Source organism: Pleuronectes platessa, chromosome 19 (genome assembly GCF_947347685.1).
Source record: "Pleuronectes platessa chromosome 19, fPlePla1.1, whole genome shotgun sequence".
In the NCBI taxonomy this organism is placed as follows: domain Eukaryota; kingdom Metazoa; phylum Chordata; class Actinopteri; order Pleuronectiformes; family Pleuronectidae; genus Pleuronectes; species Pleuronectes platessa.
The window spans coordinates 15,285,950-15,310,170 of record NC_070644.1 but is presented as its reverse complement, the minus strand read 5'-3'; the positions used below and the strand labels follow the sequence as shown (position 1 = coordinate 15,310,170).

General features: G+C 41.1%; 1 protein-coding gene across 1 annotated transcript; it reads right to left on the bottom strand.

Moving 5' to 3' along the window:
• Positions 1–377: 377 nt before the first annotated feature.
• On the bottom strand, positions 378–23,495 carry pnpla7a (patatin-like phospholipase domain containing 7a). Its single transcript, XM_053411856.1, has 36 exons — positions 23,364–23,495; positions 22,890–22,944; positions 21,681–21,755; positions 20,617–20,704; positions 20,276–20,358; positions 19,784–19,884; positions 19,547–19,687; positions 19,305–19,464; positions 18,401–18,481; positions 17,609–17,737; positions 17,356–17,436; positions 16,501–16,630; positions 16,323–16,394; positions 16,112–16,188; positions 15,871–16,026; positions 15,587–15,664; positions 15,181–15,386; positions 14,917–15,048; positions 14,586–14,709; positions 13,263–13,376; positions 12,859–12,925; positions 12,570–12,719; positions 12,044–12,107; positions 11,658–11,826; positions 10,459–10,641; positions 10,152–10,270; positions 9,845–10,001; positions 8,427–8,543; positions 8,207–8,276; positions 7,875–7,991; positions 7,392–7,540; positions 7,086–7,238; positions 6,765–6,884; positions 4,329–4,419; positions 3,725–3,840; positions 378–3,407 (listed from the first exon to the last, which is right to left on the bottom strand). Exons 1-36 carry the CDS (start codon positions 23,369–23,371, stop codon positions 3,348–3,350), a joined length of 3,993 nt encoding a protein of 1,330 aa, XP_053267831.1. The 5' UTR covers positions 23,372–23,495; the 3' UTR covers positions 378–3,347.
• Positions 23,496–24,221: the final 726 nt, after the last annotated feature.

Here is a 24,221-nt window from a genome sequence, read left to right as displayed (position 1 = left end):
AATGTGTAATTTACTCAGGTGACTCTCATTAACATACAATCTTATTTGCAGATGTTTGCACTGAGCAATAATTAAGTTAATCTTCGGAAGCTGTCAACGTGTCACTCCTCTGCTGGAGAATCATTTTCCAAAACCTGTTTTCTGCTTCAAGTAAAGATAAATATACAAATGCTCCTTTTGCAGAAATGACTTTAATTCGTTTTAATAACAGATAATTACTCTTTCTGTTTTTAAAGTGTTCATCTGACAAAGAATGCTAAAGGAGTTTTTTTTCACAATTGTTGGATCAACTGATTCACTCAAAAAATGATTTGCAGTTTAACCTAAATGTTTTTTATTCTACAGTAAAACTAATTGAAAAATGAAAGACACAAAAGTACAACAATAAACGGTTTATTAGTAACAATGCTTATCAATAGCAATATTTATCAAATAACATAAATAAAGACAACGTCATACAGTACAGGCTCACAGGAACAGTTAATTTACGATTGAATATTACTAATGCAAAAATAAATCAATGCCAGATGAGGGCACGAGTGGTTGTTTTCCATATGGGTCATTTAAGGCTGTGTTGCATTAACTCCTTGGCACAGTTCCACACATTACATCACTTCCTCCATTACCACGTCCCATTTAATAAAGTAGAGGAACTTGAAACAGCCGGACGATAAATTCATTGTGCTCGGTTTTTTGGAAACCACCCAAAGCTGGAAGAAAGAAAAAAAAAAACACACAACACCATCGCCCTATTCGTAAAACCAGCTAAATATTGTCCTCACACTTTCTGTGTCCAGGCTGTGTTGAGACAACACCTTGTTGAAGCCCCACAGTGTTTATCACAGGCGTTCTGCGACTGTCCAAGAGGCAGAAGCCGTATTCACAAAGATCGCAGCTTCGTTCAGTATCGAGTGGGAAAAGAAGAAGAAACGTTGCATTGATAAACCGATAAGTGGGACCAGTAAATTGGTCCGGCTGATATTAGCTTGTTGCACGGTTTACTGTGACACACAGTACTCGTCGGCTGATAAGTAACAAGATTATCGTTTTACTGCAAAATGTTTTGCTCAGTCTTGCGTTAGAATATTTAGCTTTTTGTTGTCCGACTTGTAAACTATACCCGAGGCCTCTTTTACAGCCTGTTTAGGGGGGGGGGGCATTAAGTATAAAAGGTAAAGACACATGAGTCAGGGGGCTTTTTCTGCCTGCGTGTCGGCAGTGGAGGTAGTCAGAGTAAGATCCATGTCTGTGTAAAAGGAGGAAGTTGAATTCAGTCTATGTCTTGGCTCTTTTGGTTCAGTGTAAACGAGCAGAAGCTGCAGAGGGGAACGATCACACCTCCCTGGATGAGGAGAATGCTGCCGGTCAAAGTTCGAAGTGGAAACCCCCACAGAGCCATGCTGTGGATTCGGCTTTGCCACGGGCAGCAAATGTTTTATTCACGTCCTTGGTCGCAAAGATTGGACCTGAACGTGTGGGCGGTGAAGTTTCTCCAGTGCGACATTCATGAGTGGGACCATGCCCCAAGGACGGGTCTTCTCAAAGGCAATATAACAGGATCTCTGTTTAAAATGAGGAAACTAATCCAACTATTTTGAAAATCACATTATCCATTGTATAGGTGGTTTTTTATTTGATGATTCCAGATTCAAAGACATATATGAAACTGAGCATCAGTGTGATCTGAACTTTATTGTGACCTTAATTTATATATATTTATTTTTTTACATGTTATAGACCTAAAGATTAATCTGTTAAATGAATTGCCATCACATAGATCTTTCATTATTATAATTGTTTATATAAAATGCTATAGAATGAAAGAGATTTGTGTTAAATCAAGGATATAGAACGGTTAGTTTAATTGTGCATTGCATTGCGTTTTTGGAATGATTGTCCAACTGTGGTGACTAGTGCATAAATGTGTGTACGGCTGAGGTTGTATACATTCTTGCTTTAAATATGAAACAGTGAATTATTCACCGTTTTAACAAAAGTGAATTAGATCCAAATCAGTGAGAAGCAGCTGAGAGACGTTTTGGACAAATAACATGACAGGATGTTCCTGTGAAGAAGTGAAGAACTGTTCCGCTGACGCAAATATAGCCGCTGTGCATATTTTTAATTCATGTTGATTGAAAAGTGAAAGTTGATCAAAACTTGAACTGTGTCTACAAAACATTAAAGGACAGAAAGGCAAAAACAAGGAAATGAAAGGATTTAGATTTGCACTTTTTCAACTCTTTCCATATCCTTGAAAGAAATCAAATCAGACTTTTAAAGCTTCATTTGAACTGGATGGTTACCACGGAGCTTGGTGAGAGGATGTGGTTTGGGTCAGGAGAGAGAACCCAATACAACGTGGCGTGGATTCAGATCAAGGGTAGAATCCAGGACTTTTCTTTTAAGAAATAAAAATATGGATTTAAAGAATTTAAATGTGGGATTGTTGAGCCTTGGTGGAGGTACGTGTTCTGTCAGAATAAAGAGTGTGCAGTGCGTCCCTCGTCTCCTGGTAAAATCCCACATTTCATGCATATTTGAGGGAATCTGTGGCACACTCGGTGAATGAAAGGACCCTCGATCACCACACACTCTGCAAAGACAGCTTCGATTACAAGACACAGTTCACCGGGGCTCACTAATCATGCACTTTTTGGTTCAGGCTCCATTTAAACTCCCAAATCACTAAAGGTATCAATATGCAGTCACCACGGATGAGGAGGAATAATTCCAGTATTTGAATCCTATGTGAGTTTAATCTCATTGATGATGATGTAAAAGGGATCTAAATGTCTAGATGACTAAACAACTTTTCTTCTATTTTAGTGAACTGACTCTGTAACTTCTGTTTTCCGAATATAATCAACAAAGATTCATAGTTTTCCTGTGATCAATATTTCAGGGGTGTTTTCTATCTTCTTTTCATCTTCCACCGGACTTGTTTAATGCATGTTAAGCTACAGGAAGTAATCTAGACTCTCAACAAGAGAAATGATGAAGCTTTCGGCTGCTCCTGTTTAGACTAAGATGTGAATGTGAGTAAACCGCTCGTGGGAAGTTTTTCAAGGGCTGTGCATTGAGCTTGTGAGCCACACGGCTAACGAGGCCGCGTTACAGAGGGCACACTGGTAATCACGGTCACTCTGATAGTCTCAGGGGAGGAAGGAGGAGGTTTTGTTTGACTCGGGATAAAGTGGAGGGGAATGTAAGGCGACGAGAGGCAGGTTAAATCGTGATGACCTGCTCCTTCAGAGGTTGTTAGTGCTGTCTTCACTTCATGGACTGTTTGGAAAGGACTTCCTGGTTTGACGGCACATCCAGTGGAGTGTCCGGGCCCCTAACTTCTACTCGCTGGCAGTGAGTTTGGTTATGCGACGTTTGCGGCTCAAATCCAGATCCTCATCCTGCTGATCGGAAGGTGGGACATCAGTTAGGGGAGGAATAATCAGAATAATAATATATATAGAATAACATTTAATCAGGTCATAAAGAAAAGTGCTTAAAGACTTCTACTGAATGTCACATTTGCTACTGCGATACACATCTTGGGTTTTCTACAGGTCGATTCCTGAATGTATTTGGCACTATCCAAATCTCTGCTTGATATTCCTGTATTTTCCTGATTCAAATTCTATAAATTTAAATCAAAGTTATTTAGGAGGGAGGAACATTACTCAGGGTTCAATTGAGTTTTGGCTTAAGTACAAGTGGGGTTTCGCACCGTGTCACCAGTCTCCTCCCATTCAGTGGGCTCGCCGTATCGACTGTACAGCTCCATGTCGGACGGAGCGCTCTCCATCGCCTCCTCTTCGTAGTCGGTGTGGTAGTCTGACTCCTCTGATCAGGAGAAGGAGAAAACAGAATGTTGTAGGTGAATATGTTCTTCTGTGACTACGTGGAGCCGACAATAGGAAAGACTTGATGTCTCATTATGTTTCCCTTCAACTTGGTTTCTAAATATAAATCATGTATGTATGGAAACTGTTTCTATTTGAGGGTAAGTGCGTAATTTGAGTTGTTGCATTTGCACAGGTCCCACTTTCCGTCCGTGTGTTACATCCTTTGAGTGTGTTCAGTGTACGCACATAATTGATATTCTAATTCTTCCTCTGCAGTGAGGCTGCAGCAATCCATTTCCTCTTTCATGTGAAACTGATGCGTTTGCTAATAGAGTGTGACAGGAAAACAAAAAACGCATCGAAGAACAAGGGAGCGAGCAGTGGAAAGACAAACATGGGGGAGAGGTGGTGATAGTATCTCAAAAACACTGTGTGTACATGTTTGAGATAAAAAAATGAAATGAGTGTTGGAGTGTGTGTCAGTACGTTTATCATCCACCACAGCAGGTTTAACTGGCTCGATGCGAGACACGATTTCTGCCAGGTCGGTGAAGGAAGCGTTGGGACACGTCAACACCTGAAAGTCAAACACAAACACACACATTCATTAGAAAAACACTGTTTAAGGAACTCTGATGTCATGTAAATCTGTGGGTATGAGCTCATGAACTGGTTCCATTGCGATGCAACGGCTGCCAGGTGTCAACACCTCGTCTGTTGGAACTGTTCATGACACTGAAATCATATGATGAAAGTATAAATAAAAGTTTCTCTAAGGACGAAGTGACGGAAGCGGCTTTTTTGAATGAAATCTTGAAGTCTCAGTTTCAGCAGCTTGGTGCTGATGTCTCGCACATTTCTTACTGCTCGGATGTGAAACCTGCACTGGTTTCAGTCCGGAGATGAGAAATAAGACCGTACAAATTTCTTCCACAGCTCAATGAGCCCAGTCTACAAAATGTAAAATACAATTATACCGATCATTAAAAGAAATGGAGTAAAGCAGACAAAGTAGAGATAAAGTATTTTCCCGTTGAGCACGTCTGATCTGAGCTGGACTGGTTCTATTTCTTTGACTATAGTGTGTCTCATGTCTGGGTTTCTGCAGGTTTCAACAAGTTACATTTTAAAGTTAAAGACTTGCAGTGATTTATGACGCAGCCATTGTGTTTGTCGCATTTTGTCATTTAATCACAACAGACTCGCCCTTTTTTTATGAAAATCTCTTGATTTTGTGCGAGACTGTTGAACATACAGAGCTGGGAAACATAAACAGAACAGAAGCGATGCATTATCTCCCCTGAGAGTTGTACCCTACAGTCGGTGGCATCTGAAAATAGACGAACACTCATTATCCGCCTATGTGGGATGGCTATTGTTTTAAAGAAGAAGATGATTTATTTATAAAACAGTCTTTTGGTTTCCAATCTGCGACTATAACTGCAGCTCCACTCTTCTCTCCACTGTTGTTTAGGTGCATTGGTTAGTTTCTTATCAGGATTCCTTCGTCATCTTGTATGATTCTAACATCATCCTCTTTCTATTTTTGTTTAAATTGGAGGCAAATGTTTCCACATGTCTTCATCATTCTGTCTTGTTTAGTTGGTCCTTTTTGTTTTTCTTTGACATTGCTAGGGGACAAATCTGCTCTATGGTGAATTTCCCTGTATTTAAAGAGCTGACGGATTCAGAGCTTTATTGTTGTTACTTTATCAGCAGCGTGGAAATGAAATATGAGGATGTGAACAACAGACTGTGGCAGACTGTCAGGATATATTCTAGAGACAGTGAGGATATATTTTAGAGGCGGTAACAATGAGATCAAAATGGTACCAGTGTAGTAAAACCATTTGGTCGACTACACGTGCAGAGAATCCCAATGAGAAAACGGATCATGAGGAAATGAGAGAGAATGTGAAATCTGATGTGGGACATTTTACTTTAGTAAGCTGTTCAACCTCATATTACATTAAGTCTGTAAGAACACTTTCATTTCTCTCCACGGTACTTTTTTCATTGGTTGTAATAATGCAAGCAAGGGTTATTGCTGGTGATATATACGCTTTTTAAATGAAGGGTCATTATTGATAATGTATTGAACTTCCTGCAAGACTTGTGATTTCTGGGTATGATACGACATCTGGTGCATAGAAATGTTATTATTATGCTTAACTTGGTTGTTTTTCTTGAATTCATTTCCAGTTTTCTTTGAGTGCATCCACACAAAATAAATGATTAAATTGCTTATCCTTGCCCACTGCTATCAAACTGTAATCAGCTGAAACTGATTCACTCTTCTTTAGTCCCACAGTTCAGCTCTGATTCGCTTGGGTCTTAAGTAACATCTCACTCTCCCACTCTTGCTGGAATCTAATGCGCCTCCGGAAAACATGGAGGCGACTTTTCCATGTTAGGTCTGACTTGAAATTAACATTTAATGAGAAAATGGATATAGGATATAAGTAGCTAGGAGAACCTGTGCTCGCTGGAGTTCCACTCTCCTTCTGGGTCCAAAATCTCGATGATAGAGAAACTATCAAACCCTGTTTTAAACGGCAGCCTCACAATCCACCACTAGCAAACATAGTCGGTGAAATTCTTTCTTTGAAATAGCCAGTTTCTTGCAGAATCTTTTCAAAAGTTCCGATACTTAAGATAATTTTGTGCTAATTTGTGAAACATTGACTTGAGTGCAAGTTCACTAAATGCTCCACATTTCCTCATTTTAACACAGGCCACAGGCTGAACCTCTAATTTTCAGCCTCGAAATCTGGTGATATTTTTCATTTGTTTTGCTCATTATTCAGAGACATTTGGCAAATCACAAGTAAAGTAGGTCCCGGCCTCTGTTGTTGCTTCACATTGAATTATCCTTAATGACTTTCTTATCACATGTTCTACAGCATTCCCCTTCATCCTTACACTGTTCTTGCTTTGGGTGTTGTGGAAGTCTTCCTGGTGTCTGTCTTTCAACATCTTCTCCACCACTCCGCTGCGAATCCAAACATCAAACACAGTCTTGCCGTGCTGGTATCCCACCTCCTACGTCGCCCAGACAAACAAAAACACTTGCATATCAGTATCCTGTTCTACACCTGAGATTTTGAAAATATAATGAATTCCGAGTATACTGTGGGAGTGAAATACATTTTATCATAACAAAGTTAGGAAACGGAACAAAATAGTTTTCAGCTGAGGAGGACACAAAATAGAAATCAGAATCACAAGGGTTCTCAAACTTACGGCAATCTCATCAAACTTTCCAAACTCCAGAGTGCGGTATCTGTCGATTGGCGGCCTGATGTACTCGCAGTAGTCGCTGTTCTTCACCGACTCCAGCTGCCTCACGCAACACACGTAAGCCAGCCGCGTCTGAATCTCTGCCATGTTCAACACCTGAGACCACGAGTGTAGGGATGAATATATGCATCACTGTTTTAAATACACAAACCTCCAAAGATATCCTCATTGCTATTCATAGGACTCATTTATCTGTAAGACACATCCCTGCACAGTATGTTGCATCTTTGTATTTAATCAATCCATTACCTTTACTTTCTCAGCTAGGGGGTTGAGGCGTTTCCATAGCAGCCACCAGCCTGAGAGTGAGTCGCCATAATTAGTGAGGTTGGTTTCATCCCTGCTGCCCACGTCAATAGCAATCACCACTTTGGCCCCCATGGAGCGCGCCACATCAGCTGAGAGGAGAGGAGACAGAGGGCAGGACGGGGAAACAATGAAAGTTTGGTTAGAAAATACCATCAATCAAATAAACATGTGAATGTAAAATAGACATGGGGAAGTTTATTTTTAAGTATATAAGGAAAAAATGGTTAACGAGGTATGAAGTACGATGAGTAAAAAGACTGAAGCAGCTTTCAGACATGCTCTAAAGTCTGGACATTATATTTGTGAGTCCTAGTCAGTTCATGACATTTTCCAAAAACGTCTCCTGCAGCCCCCTGGTAAAATATCTGGAAAATGTAAATTTTTCCAGAATTCATGTCTGCAAAAAGCTTGAGTGTAACAAACCAGGCAGGTTGTTGATGTATCCTCCGTCCATCAGCAAGTGTCCATCTTTGGGGTCACAGAGAGGAGGGAGATACCCAGAAAGAGACATGCTGGAGCGGATGTATCGCCACAGAGAGCCTGAAACAGCAAACAGTCAACTCATTCAGTTATATATACCTATACCTATTCAGCAATACATACTTAACTGATAATAATAATAATTAAACATGAATGGGATCAAAGAGAGGGTCAGTTTATCTGAGCTGACAGAAGATATCGGATACAAAAACAGAAACCATCTGCAGGGCCAAATACCACTTGAGTTTTAAAAATCTTCTTTTTGGGTGACCTACCATCAGTGTGGACCCTCATGGCCGAGGCAGTGATGTCAGTGGTGATGTTGAAATATGGGATCCAAAGGTCCTGCGTACACAAAAGGTTACATCCAAACAGATCAACATAATAAGTGGACGATACGTTCGCTCATCCCTTCTTCACATCGTTATCTCCTGAAACGTTCACTGGCCTCTCGGGGCTCTGATTGTGTCGGGTCCCTAGTAAAAGCTCTCTCACCTCGATCTGTTTACTCTTGAAGACGTTGCTGATGCTGGTGTTGAAGGCAGCTCCGGAAAACATGGATGTGACCGGGTATGTTAAATCCAGAACCTTCTTATACACTGATGTCATTTCCTGCAGGGTAGAGAAATGAAAGGTCAAATGGTTTTTTTCATTGTTCCATGCAACTGCAGAATGCACTGTTTCATCATCAACAAAGCATATTTAGTCACTCAAAACTGAATTTTATGTAAAAGAAGATTTGATGGTCTGTTTTTAAGGGCCTTGTACAAGTTGTTTTCAATATGCCAACCTCTTGGTGTGTACATATGCTTTAATTAGTTGTTGTAGTCTTTCAGCAGACTTACTTATTTGGCTTTTAAAGTGAACAGAAGATAACTCAGATAGGTTTATTGCATGTTTCACCCAAAACCCACCAATGATTATTTAAGATTCTAAGTAAAACCCTTCTGAAACATGCACTTGACGCATCAAACTTTCATTTCCTGTTGAACTAGTGAAAGTGGATTTGCACTCGCCCTTAAAGCACTTGTGCCATGTGCTTTGGACCATGCGTTTAGGTCATTAGAACAGAGCCCTTTTTTTATTGCAACAGTGGCTCTTCTAATTTAATACTAAAAGGAGCAGCTAACCAGCCGGCTGCTTTTACAGGGACTGATCAGAACCAAGGACAAGGCCGGAGGAGGAGGGGCTGGGTACATTGAGGGAGGACGAATCCGGCTCTGCTCTGCCTGCAGACCTGCACACAGAGCAGGTGTCTCCCATGGCTCCATGGATGTTCACAGTATTACAAAAACTGAAGAGGATCACAACTAAAAAAGGCTCTGCTCTTGAGTTTCAATGATAAAATTATCAAGCGCTGCATGAAAAACACTAACTCATCGCATTTGATGGTTAATCAGCACAGCACGGTTCATTATACAGCAGAGTTAAGGCCTCAGCTGCATTAGAATTAAATCATTTGCTGTTAGAAAGAATTACCTTCACAGAGACTGACTACAGCAGTGAGTGCTTGAAAATATTCCTCCCTAAAAGACGCTAGGGCGTGTGGAGAAGGAGCTGTTGAACTCTGCTCCTCTTCTCCAAAAACTGAGTTCTGCTAATCTCCTTAATTATAATTGTTGTCACAATTAGTTTGAGGGATTTTAGAGATAATTAGAAAATGACACGTAAGGACAAAACACTTGTAACTCGTCTGTCAAAGCTGCATGATGTTGTGCAACATCCTGAAAATGTTTGGTCAAGGTCAATAAGTGTCAAAGTGTTAACAGCCACCGTCCTTCTGGAAAAACTCCCCCCAAAATACTGAGTTTAAACAATGACGAGAAGAGATACAATATGTGATGCACATCAAACTGCCTTTGACTCTTAAGACTAGACTAGAGTCGAGCTGTGTCAGTTGCGTTGACTCTCACCATTGCCCATTCTCTGGCCCTCATCCTCATGCGGCTGTGGCTGCGGTCCTCAGCATATAGTGCCCCCATGAGGGACCCGATGGAAGTGCCGCCAATGAGGTCTACCGGGATGCCGGCCTCGCTGAGAGCTCGCAAGATCCCCACCTGGGCACAGCCCCTGAGCAGGAGGGTGGAGAAATACATGAGGAAGAAAAGAGAGAGAATTTAAGGTTTTGACCAAAAAGCCTGAGATGTACCATCGAGCAATAACATTTAAGAAATAAAAATGACAGTCTGACATTTATAAGACCCATTAGGCCTTTGTTACCTTGCTCCTCCTCCTCCTAGAATAAGGGCGATTGCATTGCCCGTGAGGACGCGAGCCAGGCGGGAGAAGTCAGAGTGGCGGTCAGCTGGCTTCTCAAACACACGCTGATACAGCTCCAACTGGAAAAAAAAGGAAATTGCTGTCGTAAAAGCAGCGAGGAGGAGTGGAAAAACGGGGGGGGGAATCAAATGAATGATAAAAAAAATATGAAGATGTTAAATAAGATGCCAAGAGGCTCAGAAGGGGACAGCCAGAAGGGGACAGCCAGAAGGGGATAGAGATCAGAAACACCATTTTTCATTCCTACCAGTTTGGGCAGCTTCCTCTTAGAGAAGACCCTTCGGGGACAGGAGAGGTGGAGGTGTCTGGAGATCCAGCTACGCATGTTCAGCCAGTCCACAGTTCCTTTGGGCTGGGGGCCGTCTTCTCTGTGCAACAGCACCAGCTGCTTCTGAGCACGTACCGCACTTCCCTCTAACATGCGCTCCAGCTAGAGGAAAAGGCATCGAGCAAAGATTTTTGACAACGGTTTATTCCCCACACTTCTCTACAGAGGGACTCCTGCTTGCACAGATGGAATAATGAGCACCAGCCCCCAAAAAATACAGCAAACTGTAAGTGGGCACAAAATCAGCAGATGTGATTCAGTTTAATGTTTATGCTGAGTAGTAATTTCAGCTGTGCTATCAAAGATATCATTATACTTTTTCTGGTGCAATTCCCCAGGGGGTCATTTTTATTATACGAGGCACTTGAATGACAATAGTAACATAAAAAAGGTTAAAAGGTCACATCTGCCACACAGTACACAGAACTTGCCCTCTGCTAGATGTGTAGTGTATGTGAAAGGTGTGGCGATGTGTATGTGTGTGTGTGTGTGTGTGTGTGTATGTGTGTGTGTGCGTGTGTATGTGTATGTGTGCCCTGAAAGATAAAAATCAACCCTGAGCAATGACTCATTCTGTGCCTAACCTAATATTGATCCATCTTTCCATTTCTCCCACCATCTCCCATTATACAGGCACCCATCCCTTTCTTTCCTCTGCGGCCATTTCTCCACATGAAGGCAATTACCTGTCTTTCAACAGCAAGACATGAACTCACTTTCTCTGCAGCCCTGCCCGCCACTCTTTCACAACATCCACCCACCCTCCCCTGCCCAAAGGTAAAATATAAACCATTAACGCCATTAACATCACAATGGTTGCCCGTGCGACCATCGTGGTGGTTAGCCTCTGGGTTTAACCATTATTCATGAGGGAAATTACTTTTAATCAGAGCAGACAGACCTGCTCTCCCAACATTCGTCCGCATTGTTGGTTTTGGTCTCTTATGGTATTTATAACAAAGAAAACGCAGCTTTGTTCTTTCAGTTTCCTTAATTCCTGACATTTCTTGGTTACAGTTTCTCAAATTTTTGGATTTTGCTCCTTTCCTCTGTTTCACATCATTGCATTTTTTTTTAGATCTGTGTTATAATTATAAATGAATAGTTCAACACCTCACCTCCCCGACAGCAGGGTCCTGCTCCCCGATTCCCACAATGATGATGCAGTCGGCCTGACGGATGCACCGCTGTGTCCATGGCGTCAGTGTGTAGTCAGTCTGGTAAAGAACTATACGATGGAGGTCTTCCTGTTGGCCCAGCCAGCTGGACAGACGGTACTCATGGACGCTGAAGAGGAAAAGGAGTCTATTAATGCCTGGAGGCATTGGTTGCTGGCAGCACACAGATCAATATTGCTGTTGTGCCAATAAAGCAAACTTGAACACAATTTAATCAATGAGTGACAAAGAGAGGAAGGCCAAAGAAAATAAAGTGTTCCAAACAGCAGTAGGACAGAGGAAAAGATGCTGACATGTTTGTTCAGTACCTTGTGCCACAAACGTACCTGTCAAGTGCTGCAGCTCCAAGTTGCTGTTTGATGACTTCACTCGTCAGCAGAAGAGTGGGGCCTGTATGGTGCATATCAAAGCTGTTACTGTCAATCACTTTAATCCATTTGACTTAAAACAGGTGACGTGTCTAAAGGTGCTATGAAAAAAAAAAAGATTTGTTCAAATAAATACAAAACAACCTAATATTCTCAAAGAAGCTTCTTTGATTGTTCCATTCAGTTTTCGAAAGATCTATGACATAAACTATTCATAAAAATGGACAACAAGACGCCTCCCAAAAAGTGAGACCATAGATACCTCCTCCTCGTTAGTAAAAGGGACATGGACGAAGCCAAGTCAAATACATACATGTCTCAAAGATGGTTTCTGTCGTTTTAGGTAGTTCCTATCACACTGATGTTTGTTCACGTGTTCATATTTCCAGTAGGTTTGGTTTTAATTAGTTATTTGTTGCAAATAAAAAACGGAATGAAACATCGTCATTGAGAGATTGAAAATTATCACCGTCTTAATTTGTACCTATTGCGATGAGCGCATGCTGCAGCTCCAGGGTGAAGGCAGTCAGAGGGACCTCCTCTGAAACAGGCAGGACGGTCACAGTTGAGAGGTTGGATGCTTGGTTCCCTGCGTCCCATTTACTGCCGGGAGTGTGGACCGCCAAACTGCGAGCTGGAGACATGAAGTACATATAAGACAAGCCTCTCCCAACATAACCAGTGGGACAACTTTGAGTGTTGGATGAGACACGGTGTGTTGACAGATATAATGACATAATAGACGAAAACTTTGCACATGCAGAGACACGAACTTGTTAGAGGACCGTTGACCTGCTGGAGGATCTTCTGTCCCAGTAGGTGGATCAACCTGGTGACAACCTGGGGGAGCAGCTCTGTGTTATTCATCAGGCACACAGCCATGCTTCATTTTGTACAGCAAATAAAATTTTGATTTTAATTACAAAATCTTATTTTAATAGAAATCGTAAGGAGTAATACAAATAACATTGGGCTGTAAATTAATCATGACACTCAATCAAGGCCATTTTCCAAGCTTTTGAAAATTACTACAAAGACTTGGTCTATTAAGAAAAAAAGGAAATATCCCTATGAGACAAATTGCGATTTGTGAATATGGGCTATACAAATATAATTGGATTGATTGATTTATGATTGTTGTGACTGAATTAACTGAAACACTGGAGGTTAGCCCTGCCTGTTGGAACTTCCTCTTGATGAAGCTGAGAGCTCCCTCCGGTAGCTTGGTCAGCTCAGAGTCTCGTACAGCGTGCACGGTGGTGGCTCTGTTCTTATTGGTCAGGGCTTCAACCTGCAGAGAAAAGAGGGACACATTTCGTTGTTTATATAGTTGTTTATATAAATCTCTAAAGTCTTTCATAAACACTGATTGCAACATGTAACGATGTACTTCCAAAAAGAGCCTCACATAAAGATATCAATACCCCGTGTCAAATTCCGTTTTGTGTCCGTAATTGCTGAGCCTCGTTTTGCCACTTGCAAACTTTTCAGAGATAACTTCCAGTCAAAAGAAATGAATTAATCAAGACGCTATAAATAAGATCTCTCCATCTCATAATCAACACTTGACGTCAATGCAGAAGTACTAAAAATATGTCTCTGCATATGAGACACCTTTCTAACAACATTTTTCCCACAGAAGCCACGACGACTGGTTCCCTTCTCCAGGTAACAGTAACCATAGCATCCATCAACCCAGCTTTCATTGCAGGCGCTGTGGCAGAAGAGCCACAGTGACTGTTTCACGTGGTTTATTCAAACTGGCAAATCAGTATCTATTTTTAGATGTAAACCCCTTTAAAGGACCAGCATTGGGAAGTGTTCATATGTTATAACAGAAACAGACAGATAAACAGAATTTCTTCTTACAAGACCAGATGAGAAATGAGGAGACCTCTGCTGTTTGCACACTCACACGCTTTAAGTCCGACAGACTTGAATGTAAAAACATTATTTAGAATAATATATGTAAGGTGACTTTGTTAATGCAGTTTTATGTAGGTGTTTCATTTGATGTGTTTTATTTAGTGGCCCAGTCTGTGTGGGTCTACTCCGGATATATTCCAGCTTCCTTCCACAATCCAAGCTCATGCAGACTGGGGTTCGGTTAATTGGAGACTCTAAATTGCCTGTAGGTGTGAATGTGACCATGAATGCATGTTCCTGTAGCTCGGCCTGCGATACGCTTGTGACCTTTCCAGGATGTTCCCCTCCTCATGTCAGCTGGGATTGGCTCAAGCTCACCCCTGCGACGCTAGCAGAATAAGGGCTAAAGATAATGGATGGATGATTTATTTACTGGCAGTAGCCAATGCTTTGAAAGTAATGACCAACTACTGTTAATTAAAATACCTTCTGTTATACATAATCAAAAGTCAGCACTGTCTTTGCTGATCTACTGTCATCAACATTTATGAGGATACTAGAGGTAGATATTCATCGTTTTTCACCCGCTATCCAGGGGCCTTCCCATGTGTCTTTTCCCCTCCATGGTCCTTACCTCTCCAATAAGGTCACCGCGTCCATACTCTCCTATCAGCTCCTTCTTGCCGTCCTCCTTCATGATTACGGAGCGAAGTCGGCCACTCAGTACTATGAACGTACTGTCGGATTTCTCTCCCTGCCTGAAAAAAAAGACAACTTTAATCCACCATATATCTGTAAACAAGCTTGTGACCCAAAACTAGATTTAAGATTTTAGCTGTCTCCACTGTTGACCGATTTAGAATTGATATAATAAAATACTCCTGCTCCTACATGAATGACATATTGTTTTTAAAGTTGTCTGTGTTTTGTGAAAGAACATTTTTACAATGCCATCAGCAAAGTACCTGTAGACAGCCCTGCCAGCCTCCACGGCCATCCAGTCGAGAGCGAAATCTATTTGTCTGACAAAAGAAGACATCCTCTTCACCACTGTGTGAGCAACATTCAGCACAACTTTTGGCTCCACACGCATTATCCTGAGGAAGAGACAACAGTCAGGAGTAAAAAGGAGGTAATAGAAACCCCACAGACCGTTATCATTGTTCTTTTACGGTTTTGTCATCTTAATTCGACAGTGTTTTGAATGGATGAGTGTGGGCACGACTGACTCATAGAAGTGGGTTTTGGAAATGGAGAGGAAGCTGCAGTCTCGCTGAGTTTTGACAGTGAATATGAGGGGCTCTCCTGTCAGGACAGCTAGTTGGCCAACAAGCTCCCCAGGGTGCGTCACAAACAGACATGTCTCTTCTTCACGGTCAATCATGCGCTGGTAAACGTGGAGAAGTCCAGAAATCACAAACTGGATGCTCACCTCCTAAAGCGCAGTGGAGAGAAACGACAAATGTGATAAACAATCATTATCATAGTCTTGGGTGATATGACAAGTCATCAGAAATATTTCTGCAGCTTTACAGACCAGACAGGATAAGCCTGCCGTCAGTACTAACAAGTATCAATAACCAATAGGGAAAATGTGTTGAGAAACAACTGAAACACTCTTGATGTGGTTCTAACCTGGTCTCCCTGACGAGCAACCACAGAACCTGCTTTGACGTGTTGAAGCGTGACTCTACCATCGAGCAGAGTCGGATCCTGCAAAAGGAAGAATATATTCAGAATATGTGCTTATTATTGGCAAAAATACACTGCTCTCTATTGCTGGAGCGCTGCCATCGGAATGTGTCACATTGCTCAACATACTGTACAAGCAGAATGAATCTGATCTTTGTTTTTGCAATGATGTAATCCCTGACATATTTATACCAGTTGATATGAATTTTCTGCTATCAAACTCCCACCTGCAGCTGGATGATTCCCAGCAGGTCTCTCTTAGCGGCCTGGAGGATTGTGCTGCTCTTACTGAGGTGGATGGCATCAGACTGCCCCCCACTGTCTGTGTAGTGAAACACTTCTGAGGGCGTGGGCAGCATCGTCACCCTCTTCTTCAGACTGGACTAGAGACACAGACATAGGAGCGAGACTAATGAAGATGTTCCGTCTACAATTCTAAGCTCTGCCGTCATGACAAGGGAGACTTACCTTCTGAGTAACAGGACTGGACGGAGGCTCATCTATCGAGACTCGAGCTCGTTCACAAGCCATGTTCAGGTCATTGCCTGTGAGCAGGAGGGTTATGAGTAAGCATATCTGTGTGGGTCCTTATTTTCAGATCAGTGACGGTGATAAATTTGTGCAGGAAATGAAAACAGATGACATTTAGTGATTGTTTCTGTCCCAGACAGTGTCTCACCTGTGCAGTCGGGGGGCATGGTGAGGGACCGCTGCCTCCTGTGGCTGTTTAATGGGCTATCTTTCACACCATCTGTTTAATGTTAGGTGAAATACAAACATTGGATCAACACAGAGCACAGCTTTAAGTGTGCGTTAGTATACGTTTGAAATGATGTGCATGTGTGTGACTGCCGGACCTGACTCTGCAGGGCCTTCCACAGTCCCAGCAGGTAGCTCGTCTTGAAAGTGAAGCCGACGAGTCGTCTTCCCAGAATTTGCCTCAGCCATAACACTGTTTATGTTGGATAAGGGCACTGCCTGGCTGTCCTGTCGATTAGGCAGCAAAAAAAAAAATCAGTTACGGTCCACATTTCAGTTATTCTGGCCTACAGTGACATTTGCAGTCAAACAATACATATGTATATACACAATAAAGGCAATAGAACAAATTCATAAGGAGACTAGACATTAAGGTCACTGGGTTTTGGCCACATTACACATTTCTAGAAAGAATAGGTCTGGGAAGTGATGGTTTGGTTTGAATAAAATTAATACATTTTTCCAAGTTGTGCCAGTTGTGCTCATAACAACACATCAGTGACACCCTCCAGATGATGACATCACATTCATATTAACATTAAATGGTATTTAATTTATTACATATTTCAGGATGTTTGGAAACTTATAACTACAAACATTCAAAATGAACAATTGTAAAAGTTTGACATATTTTCCCAAAAATGACAACATGAAAGAATATTTTTGCTGATAATAAAATGAGAGAAAGCTGCTGGTCCTCCTGTTTTCTGTGGAGGGGTTCTAATCATTTGTATTAATTTTCACTGAGCCTTTATGAAGGACTGAGTTATGATGCTGTGCTTAATGTTGTGTGAAATTAGCTTGCATGTGTGTGGTCGAGTTTTTGTGTCCTTCTGTGCTTGTTTATGTACAAATTTATAAGGACTGGTGCTTTGATATTCAACAAGAGCCTCTCTGCGTAACAGTGTGTGATTGCCCACAAATTCCTGTGTACTAATTAACTTCCCTCCTACCGGATTGAAGAGCTCAGTTGTCAGGCCCAGATAGTTGTGCAACGCCAAGAAGGTGACTCTCTGGAGGCGCACCATGATTATCTGCAACACACCCAGATAAACAGAGCAGGACGTAAACATCAAACTGTGGTTACATCTAAATGAGATTAACATGATGGTGTTTTATTTAGCGATGTGTTAAAGAGAGTTTCGTCTCAGTGCAAAATAAAATGCTGCACACTGGTCATCCATCTTAATTAATGCAATCAGTTACCTGAATGACGCGCACAAGCGTCTCTGGGTATTTCTGAAAAACTGACTCAAAGGCAGATGCAGGTAAACGTAATATGGTGGAGCGCGTTGCAGCTCGGGCTGACACAGTCTTATATGGAGCTGGATAACCCTGACAAACAGAAGACAAAAAAAGTTAGAAAATAAGCACAGTCACTTGAACTTTGTAACTGCTGATCAACACCTCATTGGATTTGCACATGGAGTAATTATTTGGACTGAGACAGTTTTACCTCTCAAATTTAATCACATATATATATATATATTACTGGTACTTGGTGCTTACAGCATTTTAAAACTGTAGCATGATTAATTATAAACAAGTTTACAAGTAAGCTACTGCCTTAAAAGTCCAAAGATATAAGATAATAGCTATTTTAATGTTTAATTTCCATTTCCAACAAGTGTCTCTTCCTTTTAATTTCAATGTTTTTAACTTTTCAATGTTTGAAAAATGAAATTATTAGAGTCAAGTAAGATGTTAGCAAAACTTGTGTCTGTTCTGTTCCTGAAGGAGGAAGCTCAAAACTTGTCATCGAAATGGCTGAACAAAGGACAGTGTGAATGAACAGGAAATTGAAACAAAACAAGGCAGGCCCTGGGCAGAATGTGAGGGCAATAAATAAACAAAAGAATTCAAATGAATCCAATTGGGATGCATGGGTGGAAGTATAAACAGTGGAGAGAAGAGACAGATCAGAGACACAGACAGATCAGAGGACGGAAGGAGATGAAGTTGCCGGATGTGAAGATGGAAGAGAAATAAAGAGCTCACAGTGATGATGTCCAGGATGCTGAGCAGGCTGTGGACACTGTCTCCGGGGTGCACATCCTTCACAACTGTCTCTGGAACATTCTAAAGAAAACACGCAAATACAAGAAATTACACCAACAACAGGATTGATCCAAACTTTAGTTCATGGGGCCCAACTTCCTCCAATCCCATTATGTAACTATTGTTGAGTCAGTGTTGGTATGTATGCTGAGAGGAAGGTTCACATTCCTCTCACTAACCCGATTAACTTTTATCATCAGCCATGATCTTAGTGTTGGAGAAACGCTTGTGTCTTTGTGTCCACACAGTTTTTCTTCTGTAGGAGACTTTATTCCCTGACCTGCATGACCCTTTAAGAAGGATAATGTTTTCTGCTGTATTAGAGTCAGTTCCAAAGAGGAGGAACGTTTACCTTTTCTTCAACTCTGCTAACAATCTTTGTGTTTCCACTTTTATGCCTTTTGAGAGGGTGCATTTGATTAACATTTTTCTACAAGTACAATTGAGAGTACTTTCCAGGAGCAGAGATTGATGTCACCTGAGTCTAAGTGGCACTAATTCCAGAGATTCTCCTTGGGAACACCTGCGTCAGGTGAACAACTGGCTTCCAAGTGTGTTTTCTGTCGTTTGGTGTTGCCCAATCAGCAGCAACATGTACAGCATATAAATCCCACCATTAAAAAGACTGCACACACTGGATTCTTAAATGCTCTACTTCCTGCCAGTCTATCCTTCTCACTTCTGATCATCCTAGTGATCATCAACAAACTATTAAAAATGTCTCATTTATACATTTTTATTATACACAATGGGATCTAATGTATAAAGTGTAGGTAGTCAAGAACCACAATATGACTAAACCAAATGAATTTGGTTTGATAAGGTTAACTGAATATCTACATACGTTCTCCTGGATACAGAGCTCGAGTCGTCCATCCTGCACCACGTAGATGCTGTCGTCATCGTCTCCTGGCCTGAACAGACCTTCGCCTTCCTGCAGCTCGATTAACACCATGTGGCGACACAGCTCCAGGAACAGGGGCTTCTCAAAATGCCCCAAGACCCTACATCAAGTTGTAGAAAAAAAGAGGTTAAGAAAAAACATCTGAAGAGGCTCAATCTGTGGCAAAGGTTTTGTTACTCTACCTGACATTCTTCAGCATGTAGAGGACCTCAGAGGGTAGGTTTGAGCTCTGCACATCAAACTCTGTTAGATCAGCCTCCAACAGTGAGGGAGGGGGTTCCTTGGGCTGCAGGGTGGGAGGGTCTTTACGGATCCGAAGGATTCTGTTGAAATGTAATAATAAAAAAAATTAATTCCAATAATCAATATGCTACATCTTCTTTAATTAACACATTTTAAATAAGGATTGATATACATACTTGCGAGCTATGCTTAGGACTTTGGTTCGTTTGCGAATGCGCTGCGGCTGCTTTGATACTGAGGTGGAGGTGGGGGGAGGAATCAACGACAACGTCTGGACCTTACAAACAAAAATTTGTTATCACATTTATTGCAGACAAACAAACATTTTGTTTATATAGAAAACTTGATTGACAAAGATATTGTTAATATGAGGATCTATGTTCAATACTACGCTTAGATGTTCAGTCTTACTGTATTGGTGTGCATGACATTGATGTTATATATTGAAAAATGGCCGATGGGTAAAGTAGACTTAATTTCATGCATGATAACACCACTCAGCCATTGGGGAAAAAAAGATTACATTTAGTTTTAATGGAGAGAAACTTAGGATTCATACAGCAAAACTAGTGACAATAAAGGCCTACTGTATTTACATAGAATGTGAATGTATCAGAATGCAAGTGTTTGTGTGTGCTTGTAGGACAAAAAAGGAAAATGGAGAAAACCTTTCGTATGATCTTCCTTCCATAGAAGAGCACTTTATCTCGATTCCTGAAGCGATACTGACGAACACCTGGCTGTTGTTTACCTTGTGACAGAAAATGCATATAGATGTGTTAAGATCACATTATGAAGAAAACTGAAGACGATATATATACACACACACATTTCCCTAAAGAGTCTCATCACTTGAAGTACACAAGACACAAAACAAATATAGGAGCTAGGTGGGGCGATGTCCAGACACCTAATTGGCATTTGATGATACAGCAAAATATCACAATAAGAGTGGAGGAGGTTCAGTTTTACCAGGCTTAAAAACGAACAATTAGTTTGAAAGACTCACGGCCAAGCTTATATCTCCTGTAAAGGAAGAGGACCACGATGCCAATCAGTGAGACGGCGACTGCAGCTCCTATCAGCACACCAGTGAGCTAAAAGACAGATAAGAGCATCACAAATACAGTAAAGTCACATGATAGGGGAATGCAGTGTAGTTGCACACAGAACATTAGAGCTGCTGGTTTAATAATCATTCAACATCCAAAGCTGTGTCCCTGTTGGATATGATATACTATTTCTAAGCAGGTTTTGTGCAAGTTGTATGTTCACAATGATAACAAAAATCATAATACACCCTTAACTACTTCTCGAGAGCGATCAGGAAATGAAAAGTACACAAAAGGAACTGAATCTGTTTATTAAGCCGTTTCATGTGAAATCTGCTGATTTGCCAGAAAACTTGCAACACAAAATCCCTGAGCTGCAAAGCACAACAAGCTCCAAACTAGGAACAACCAACAGCAGCAATGTCCTTAATGACCAGAAGAGAAGCAGTTCCAATAAACACATCAGAGAAGTGAGTGTGAAATGTAATTTCTCGTATGAGAGTAAGGCCCTTATAGGATGTTACAAAAACTTGTAAAGGCCGTTGACAGGAAACCGCTTCCTTTGCTCTATTTAAAGACAGACGCAGAGATCTTTGTGCAGGCTGATCAAAAGTTTTGCCAAAGTCGACTGAAACTCAAAACCACAGTTACAACAATTTAAAAAGGTATTATCAATGTTTAAAGTCCTCACTTACAAAATATGAACAGATCATGTTTTACCTCTGGGTTATGACAAAGGCTTGTTTTAATTTGAAAAATACTAAAACTAAATAGTTGTGCATAAAATGAAACTTGATCTTGATGCTCATTAGCTATCAGTCATAAACTGATGGAGCCAAGCCTGCTGGATTCTCACTAATCAGAGGCATTGGCCAATATGTTAGATCAGTCAACATGTGCCACACAGCAAACTGTACAGCGGATCAAATGCGTCTTTATTAATCGACCATCCTTTCCTCACCCCTCAGGTCACACTCCAGCTGACTGAAAACAAACATTCCATAATTAGTGTATTCCATACCATGGTGGTCTGCATCCTCTCCTCCACAAACTGCTGCACTCGAGCGCTGATTTCATGTTTGCTGTTCAGCAGCACCTACAAACACAGGTTGGGTTGGCACAATTTCTTGAATCCAAAGAATAATTTTAGGCCCTTTTGCTCAAGCAGTATAGCATTACAATACAATATATCTTTTAAGTATCAAAACAAACAGTATTGGTTATGCAGAGATATGGTCCCAGTCAGTGTTATATGTTGTGTTTGGATTAATATCACTGCTACATTAATGTGTGTGTTGCATTTTACTGCTGTAGAGGTTGTGTTAATTGCAACATATTCTGTATTATATCATATGATCGTAGTATGGCTGTCTTTGAGAACCACATATCTCAAAAGAAAAATCATAAAAACAGCCGGTTTCTTGCTTCCTTTTTCCAGCTAATCCTGGTGTAAAAAGTGTATTTAAGGAAACAAGACCATTTCGTTAAATGTCAAGACAGCCCATATTAATTGTAGTGGCCTAAATAGACATTTCCATAAACTGGTAGTTGGTGACTTCACTAACTGAGGGTTATGGTTCATTCAGGACATGTACAATAGACCTCGTCACCATTCTGATTAAGTTGCTACTTAAGGTAAAATTATGTAAAACATTGACTGTGTACCAAGGCCTCCTCACATATTCTACCATGACTGACAATAACTCCTCAATGAATTTGTCACTGCTGCCCCAGTCATCTCTATTGGACATTTTCTTATGTGCAAATACTGTAAACACTGACTCACTTTTCCATTATGTTACAAACTGTTTCTTCTAATCAATGTTGTAAATACTTTGATTTTATCTTGATGTTCTCAGTTTGATCTACTTCACTTCTGTCTGTCTTGGGAGAGGGATCCCTCCCATGTGACCCTCTCTGAGATTTCTATGTTTGTTTCCCCTGTTAATAGTTATTTTTGTAGTTTTTCCTTACTCTTGCTGAGGGTTAAGAACAGAGGATGTCTCACTTTGTCAATTCCTGTGAGATCTGATTTGGGGATATGGGCTTTACAAATAAAATGTGAAATGTTCATACAAGCAAGTAACTGAACTATTATCATCATCACAAGTGAAAAGCATCGACGTATTGAGTGTTATCAAGTGAAATGTGTGATTTAACAGAGATTTAAAAGCTGAGGCACCACAGGGCTCTGCATTCATGCATGCTGGTTGTCACAGGCTTCACTTACTGAAGTGGCCCATCTGCACATGTCTCCATCATCGTCACCTTGGCAAATGTCCATCCTGAAATACGACACTGCTTTTTTATACATGTATACAACTGGAGGTAGCATGTCGAGGAGGAGGAGGAGGAGGAATTGGAGGAGGAGAGTTAAAGGAAAAGGAGGAAACTCTGAAAACAACAACTCAGTAAATTAGCAGCGTTACGCCAAACACCTTCATACTCTGTCTTTCTGTTTGATTAAACGACAAAAAAAAACAAGTCGATCTACGGTATATAGCCGACGGCACAGTAACATCGTCAGCTGGCGTTGAATTCAATTGGTTCTGGAACACTCTATCAACGTTAGCCATAGCATCACATTAGCCTCAGCTACACTAGCTAGCCGTCTTGCCAGTCAACGTTAAATAACCCACGTCAACTTCAGGTAAAAAGAAAAGCGTAATGGCACGCGCACGGGGGCAGAGGACCCGGGTCTGACCTCTCCATGGCTCGTGTCGCGCCGCTTCACGCTCCTGTCATGTCTCAGCAGACGACGTTGCGATGTTAGCGAAGAAGCTAACAAAGTTTTCTGTGTTTCTGCCACTCGCTAAGCCCCGCCCACGGTCCCCCGTCGTCCGCCAATGGGGTGTTTGATATCTGCCCGTTGCCTTGGTACCGCTCCGAGCATTCGTCCAATCAGGGGCCGGCTAGGCGCTTTCTGGACTTCCTGGAGTACCAACTAAAATACGGAAGTGTATCCGTGCCACTGTATACCTCTACTACTCGACATGTTGTTCTCGCTCCAGAACTTTTATTGAATCTAAAGATTGTATCATCTTGGTTTTATCAAATATTGTGTTACTTCTGATCTGGGGGAGGTGTGTGTTTGTGTGTGACCATGTCACCAAGAGTCCTTAGGAGTTTCCAAATGGCCTTTTTTGGAAAACGCCTAGAAAAACATGTGTAAAATATCAATTTTCTGTGGTATTGTTATCGAATTTGAACTTGGGCTAGGAAAAGGCTTCATGCTGTGGTTCAGCTCTTAAGTCCCAGCTAGAGTCATCTGCAGGCAGCTCTTTACCAAAAAACATGACAATGTCATAGTTGTCTTTATGTTATGAGAGTAATATTCCTATAATCATCGTTTATGCTTTTGTATGTGATTACATATTTGATGTCTATGACCGTGACACTGAGTCTGAATAATAAAAGTCACTTTTGTTCTTTTGTCTTGTTTTGTTCTGTGTTGTTTTATTCCCTATGTGATTTGTAAAGCACATTGTGAAGCACACTGCTATACAAAGTAGTATCATTATTTTATTTATTATAACTATTTTGCTAAAAAAAAACACAATCA

Bases quoted from the DNA above. Each gene is read 5' to 3' on its own strand.
- pnpla7a (XM_053411856.1), bottom strand. The intron at 19,885-20,275 runs GTTTTCTCCATT...TTTGTTTGTAAG, and splicing joins GAAGGAAGATCATACGAAAG to GTCCAGACGTTGTCGTTGAT. The intron at 11,827-12,043 runs GTACGTTTGTGG...TTTCCTCTTCAG, and splicing joins GGAGCTGCAGCACTTGACAG to CGTCCATGAGTACCGTCTGT.